A 7,169-nucleotide genomic window follows, 5' to 3' on the forward strand; every position below is an offset into this window, starting at 1 on the left:
CTATTTAGGAAGAGACAAAAACAAAGGGAGAAAACTGGATAACGTATGCTACTCAGAGACATACAAGATCTTTGAAAAAAAGTGCTAGCCCTGGCATTTCAGTTATCTGTTCCTGTGATAATGCCAAATGAAAATCACAAAACCTCAGTGGCATCTAACAATAAGTTATCTCCGTTGATATTGGCTGGACTTGCTTTGGTCTGCCTGTTGGATGATCTAGGCTGGCCTTGGCTAAGCTGACTGGGCTGACCAAGCTCCACACATGATCCATATATCTCTCATGGTCCAGAAAGCGAGCCTGGGTGTGTTCTTCTCAGGACAATGGTAAAGGACAAGAGCATGAAGCCCAGTCCTATGGATGCCTTTCAAAACTGTGCTTGCAAGACACTTAGCCAACATTCCATTGGTTTAATGCAAGCCACATGGCCAACCCAAGAATCAGAGAGGGCACCACAAAGTTAGATAGCAAAAGGCATGAACACAGGAAGGGTGGAGAGTTGGGACCATTAGTGTAATTTACCAACCTAGGTAAACTTTTCAGACAGGAAAACCCTGGTGTACAGGAAAGAGCATAGGGTAGGAAATGGAAGACATGACTTTGAGTCCTAACTTTGGCTTTGGACAAGTCTTATGAACTTTCTGAGTCATAGGTCCTTCATGTATAAGGTAAGGAGACCTATCTAAATTAGAGATTATCTATATTCCCTGGTAAAGCCCATATTGTGATTCTTTTGATTGCAATCTGAGGAAAAGGTCACTTAGGGGCAGAGGCTAGCTAAGCATTGTGTCTCCCTTTTTTTATAATAATAATTACAAGGCATCAACAATACTAATAGCTAACGTTTGCTTCTTACTATATATGTCTGTTCTAAATTTTTTCTGTTTATCCATGAGTTTAATCTTCATAAAATTCTGTGTTAGGATAGTCTAGGTTATGCCTCAGTAACAGATTAGTCGTCAATCTCAGTGGCTTTACATAACAAAGATTTACTTCTAACTCATATTTAGATGCCGAAAGGATTTTAGTGGAGGATGGGAGTGGGAGTCTCTGCTCCACATAATTGCTTGGGGATATGGGCTGTAAGGATCCACCTTCCTATAGTTGATTATCTGGAACATAAGGTCTTTGTGTTGGCTGGAGATCAAGACTGTAGTGTTGCTCATAGCTTTTCAAATGTTTTGTCCCCGAACTGACATGCTTCACCTCAGCTCACAGCCCATTGGCATTGCTGGTTTCCCCTAAGTTCAAGTGGGCTGAGAAATGTGAGGGACTACATGGATGTTGGGTGAGCATTGAATATCTCTGACACACAACCCTATTGAATGTCTAATCTATTTACCTCCAAGTAACATATCAGAAACTGAGCAACAGCAAGATGACATAACTTTCATATGCTAGTCATACAACAAGCTCTGAAGAAGCCAAGCTATGAGCCAGGATATCTGGCTCCTGAGCCAAACTCTTAACCTCTACAATATTGCCTCTGAAATATAACACCAGGTGATAGCCACATATTGTCCACAGAGTTTTCACATCTCTGCGAAAACTGGAATTCTTTGTGGTGTGAAGAGACCTGGCCTCTGTGGCTGGAGTGGCGTTTTTAGACCCTCAGAGCTTACAGTCAGATCCTGAAGCTACAACTAGGACACTGTTTCAGCAACAGAGGGTGGGGCTGAGAGTGAGAAGAGATCCTCTTAAATCTTTCCATATAAATGAAATTGTGTGTCCTGCTAGCATCCAATCTTATCCTTCTTTTGTCAAATTTGGTTTAGAAAGGTATTAGCTTCTCCCCATGTTATTTATAGAGCTTTTATATAACAGTGTTTTTCTCCAAGTCTTTTACATATATAACCTAAGAAGTTAGCAAGTAGGATTTGTCAACTAAATAACCTTTGTGTTGAATAGGGATATTTGCTCTTTCACACTTTCTCTTTCCTTAGTAGAGATTTGTGGCCTCTTCTTTTAAAGGAAACAGTGACTTTGGGATATTTCACTTAAGAGTAAGGGTCATATGCTATTAGTCACATTTGTTCAGGTGAGAAAGAAAAACCACTACATGGTAATGTGAGAGATTTAAGGCCCTGTTTAGAAGATTGTCCCAACAGTGTCCCATAGCCATAGATACTCTATGCATCACAGTGAGCCATCGAGGAAGTCAAAGAACATGACACATGTTAAAATATCTGTAACTTCTAAGGTCCTTTACCAAAATAAATTATTTCTTTTGTACTCAACATTTCAATAGTCCTGCATAGGCTGAGTGGAAAATTGATCCCAAGTCTCTGTTTATCAAAATCTGTTTCTTTCTTCCAGGCACCTCCTACCTATGATGCCCTGGTACAGATGGAATATCTTGATGTGGTGTTGAATGAAACTCTCAGATTATTCCCAATTGCTGATAGACTTGAGAGGGTCTGTAAGAAAGATGTGGAAATCAATGGGGTGTTCATTCCCAAAGGGACAACAGTGATGATGCCAATCTTTGTTCTTCACCAACACCCAGAGTTCTGGTCGGAACCTGAGGAGTTCCGTCCTGAAAGGTACAGAGCACCTGGGGAAGAGGACTCACCCTGATTCAGGCTGGTTCAAGCATATACTGACATCTTTTAGTATAGATGACAAGTGTGTGATTCTACAATCACTTGTTTGTACATCATTTTATTTTTGAAAGTTTTTTCTCTTATTACAAGAGTGATTATTATTTGTTGTCAAAATTTTACAAACTGTAGACTAGAAAAAAGAAATTATAGCTGTCCGGAGTCCCCATACCTTAAGATAGGCCTCATTAATAATGTGATATATGTCTTTATGGACATGGTTTTATGCGTATATAGAGTTTTAAAAGTTATATTGGAATTATGTTTTATCAGACTCTGAACTGCTTACTTTATGTAACAGTAAACTATAAACAACATCTAATGTTACACTATATATACTTGTGAGTGTGATTGTATGTGTATACCATTATTTACTGGATGGTTATCTGATTTTAGGAATATGGACTTTTGTTTCCTGTATCTTTTTCTGTGCTGCTCTCTTCAACTCTCTGCTATTACCACCAATGTTCCCACATTCCATTTTTTAAAACGTTAGTGCCATTCCTCTATGGAATTTTTTAAGGGGAATTTTCGACATACACAAGTATATGTGTATTCAACATATAGACAAGCATAGTCCCTAGACTCAAGTCTATGGGATAGTTTTCATGCACCTATACGTGCCCAACAACGCTTGCCCAAAAATTGTCAACCTATGTCAGCTGCCCCATCCACACACCACTGCTACCCTTCTTCTGAATCCAATATTATTTTAAGATGTGTCATCTGAAATAGTCCAGAATATTCTCCAAAATACAAAGACTCTTTAAAAAGTGCATAACCACGATATCATTATCACTTTTGCCAAATCCACCTTTTTCTTCATATAACCAAATATTGCAGAATCAAATTTGAATAAAACAGATCTAACTTTTAAGGAATTTATAGCTTAGTGAAACAGCTAGACAAGGAAATTAGTGATTGTACTATGGTAGAGTATCCTCATATGCCCATATAAATCACCTGACATAAGCTATTCTATGGGAAAGAGAGGGAGAGAGAAAGAGAGGGAAAGGGAGGAGGAGAGGAGAGCGAAAGGAAATGAAGGGAAAATAACAATTTAAAGAATGGGAGGCATTTCCTGTGCTTCCTTTCTCCATGAGCACATGACCAACATAAGTATGAGTGGAAGCAAGAATCTACTTTTCCTTCAATCACTCTCATTTCTTACTTGCTTTTCAGAGTGTGAACATCCCACCACCCTGAATGTAGTTTTTGTGTTTAAAGATAAATTTTCTCTTAAATAGCATTCATCTTATCTCATCAACAAGACTGAAAGATCCTATAGGGTAAGGAGAATGGAAAGGGTCTATAGTTTACAATTCTCACAGCAAAATACCCATAGCAGGATGTCAATGACTAGTGCACAAAAGTGTTCTGTGTACTACAGGATGAAGGGGCTAAGTGAAAACCCCAATCCTGTAACTCCTGTGGATTTTATATTTCATTAACTTGTTTTTCTCTACTATTGTGGAACCAGGTTCAGTAAGAAGAACAAGGACAGCATAAATCCTTATACATACCTGCCCTTTGGAACTGGACCCCGAAACTGTATTGGCATGAGGTTCGCTATCGTAAACATAAAACTTGCGGTTGTCAGAGTGCTGCAGAACTTCTCCTTCAAACCTTGTAAAGAAACGCAGGTGAGACAGTGAACTTTCTGCGTGAATAATGATTTATGGGAGGTTTTTTTCAACTGAGAGGGTCTATATATACGCATATGTAAATAAAAGAATGTATTCTATTCAAAGAATAATTTATTCTATTGGCCAGAGAATCTATTTGGAGCCATCTGTGACATTTAGGGGTCTTTTGTTCTCGAATGCTGAGACTGTGGCTTTTTAAAGACTCAACTATAAAGGCAATCTAGAGTCGATGCTGATAGTGTGTTGTGATTATGCCCAATTCTTTGAAGTTGAGCAAAGTTTTGACTTTGCTTTCAAGTCCACTAGAAGGAAGAGGAAGTGTTGTGCACAGCCAGAAAGTGCAATAATTACCATGCTGTGACTTTCGAAGGAGGCTCTTCTCTAACAGAACTTACTGAAGCTTCATGACAGTAGTTTTCAACCATTGTCTTGAAAATGAAATAACCATGGAGCTTTAAAAAAAACTCTGATACTTAGGACATCTCAGAAACTGTAAAATAATTTGCCCAGAGTGTGTCTTAGAAGCACCCCCATTGTATCTCCTGTGCAGCCTAGGTTGAGAATCTCCCATTGAAAGCATTTTGCCAGATGTGAAGAACTCCGACAGTCCAGAGCCATCCTGCTTCTTTGACCTCACCTTCCAATAGCTCTGCTCCAGTCAAGCTGGACTCCTTTCCCACCTTAATAATAACTCTATGAATGTTCTTCCCACCTTCCTCCTCATTATGTTCTCATTCTTCAAATCCTGGTTCTATCCCCACCCCCACCATCTTCCCCATCTAGTAAAGAGCCCATTCTCTCCTCTGCTCTGTTATTGGTTTCTTCAGGCTGGTCTCATTGGTCAGATCACTTAATAATTTGTCATTAAATCATCCAGTTTGGTTCTCTGTGTTTTCTTTGTACTCAAGATTGTTGTTAACTCTACCACCTCATTCCATTGCTTTCATAAACTTGGATGACTTGTAGTCATCCAGTGAATGCATATGGAGTGATTTGAAGTTGATTTAGAGCTCTTGGATAAAAATTTTTAGACAGTTTTAATTTGAAAATTTTAACAACTGACGTTTGTGTATGTGAATGTTGTGTATGTGTCTGTTTGCAGGGGATATATATGCATGCCATTTGAAATTATAAAATAACAAGGTTTTACATTTATGGAAAGACGTGGAATCAAATCTGTCTTCTGAAGAATATAAAGAAGAGTAGTCATTGATTCATATCAAGCAAGGCCCTATAAGAAGGTTATTTCTAGGACTTGTGCACTTAATATGCAGCTCTTCCTCTTAAGTAGGCTCCATGCAGGTAGAGGAGGATACAGATGGTTTTGATCTTATTTGTGGCTTTAGGCCAGCTCTGTAGTAATGGTGTAAGTGTGTGAACAGGGGAATCAGTCACGAGAGAAAGCAGATGTCTGGTACAGTTAGGATAGAGCAGACACTCCCTGAAAGCTCCCAGTCATCCACAGGGTGGCGCTTCTCACTCTCCACGACAATTTGCTTGCCCTTGATTAACTGAATTCAGAAAGTTACTTTCCTGCTCATCCCTCAACCCTGATGAAGCGACTGGCTGAGAATGGAGATAAATGTATCAGTCAAAACGCTGTAGATTTTCAGAAGTTTACCGTCAGCACTATATGGGAACCAAGAGATGTTAGAAGACAGGCATAATGCTTCATAAAGACCTCTTCCCATCATGAAACTGGATGGGTTTCACTGGGAGAGGTGACTAGACTCTTTAGAATTTGAGGATGGTTCATACAATAAGAAGTGTAATATGCACTCAGGATACCTAGCAAGTTTGAACATACACAAAGTTAATTCTGTTGGCTTTTCAAAATAATTTGCCATAAAGCCTAAGTTTATCCATTTTAGTTAAAATTTAAATCAAAACGGAACATAAGCCAACTTGATTTTGTGTCCAGCCTGGTGTGGAATATGTCTTCAATAGATATTTTGTTGAATGAATGGATGGCTAAAATTTTGACTATGCAATCTGACACAGTTTATAGAATAAATATAAAGAATCAAGGATATATGATGCTCAAAGTAGTTTTTATATGTTTGTAAAGCATTACTGTCCTTAAGGTATCTTGTCTAATTCGCTGCTGTTGTTGTTGGATCTTTGTTAGTCAGTTCTCTTTGGCTGTTTAACTATTGCAGATTCCCCTGAAATTAGTCAGTCAAGGACTTATTCGACCGGAAAAACCCATTGTTCTGAAAGTTGAGTCGAGAGATGGGACCATGAGTGGAGCCTGATTTTCGCTAAAGACTTCCGCTTTGTTCTTCAAGGAAGCTGTATCCCAGAACACAAAAGACTTCAAATTACTTTGTGAATGAAACCCAGAATAAAGATTGTCTTAACCTACTGCACTTGATGGATGCCTAGGGGTTCTTACATTCATTGAGCTTTCTCATTGTCTAAGTAGAATATTATATGTTGTGTGGTGTAAAGGAGAGGACAAAGTAAGTGTCAGATATGTGGACTCAGCTTATCTGTTTCTCACAGGATGAGCTCCATCCACCCCCAGTTACTTGCATCTACTTTTCCTGAGCACTGATCAAGAATAAAAGTTTCTCAACAATTGTATCGCAAACTTTAAAGAAAACAAGAATTATTGTGCTGATTGTAGTAGTGACATTTATATCACATGTTCATTTTGAATATTCCATGAAGTATTATACATTGGGAAAGTCAATAAATATCTCTTTACAAAAGTGTTATCTGATGCCTTAGTGCACATTAGGGGGGATCTATAGAACTGAGTCAGTGAGCCAACAACTAAGTGGTTTTGACCATCACAATCACTGTTCGGCTGGGGCCCTTTTCAGAACTCCCGTTTAATATTTAAGACAGGTGAGAGTTAATCCACTGTGATTTTTCCTGTTGCTTAGAAAGTGTATTAATAGTCCAATTCTCTCATTTTTG

At 38.6% G+C, this 7,169-nt stretch overlaps 1 protein-coding gene across 1 annotated transcript in view; it reads left to right on the forward strand.

Moving 5' to 3' along the window:
• Nucleotides 1-6,957, forward strand: part of LOC124242225 (cytochrome P450 3A12-like) — a 33,090-nt gene extending 26,133 nt beyond the window's left edge. Inside the window, exons 11-13 of the mRNA XM_046667030.1 lie at nt 2,315-2,541; nt 4,079-4,241; nt 6,404-6,957. Of these exons, the coding sequence (XP_046522986.1) occupies nt 2,315-2,541; nt 4,079-4,241; nt 6,404-6,499 (486 nt within the window). The 3' untranslated portion in view covers nt 6,500-6,957. The remainder of the gene's footprint in view (nt 1-2,314; nt 2,542-4,078; nt 4,242-6,403) is intronic.
• Nucleotides 6,958-7,169: the final 212 nt, after the last annotated feature.

This window comes from Equus quagga, chromosome 7, assembly GCF_021613505.1.
Source record: "Equus quagga isolate Etosha38 chromosome 7, UCLA_HA_Equagga_1.0, whole genome shotgun sequence".
Lineage (NCBI taxonomy): Eukaryota > Metazoa > Chordata > Mammalia > Perissodactyla > Equidae > Equus > Equus quagga.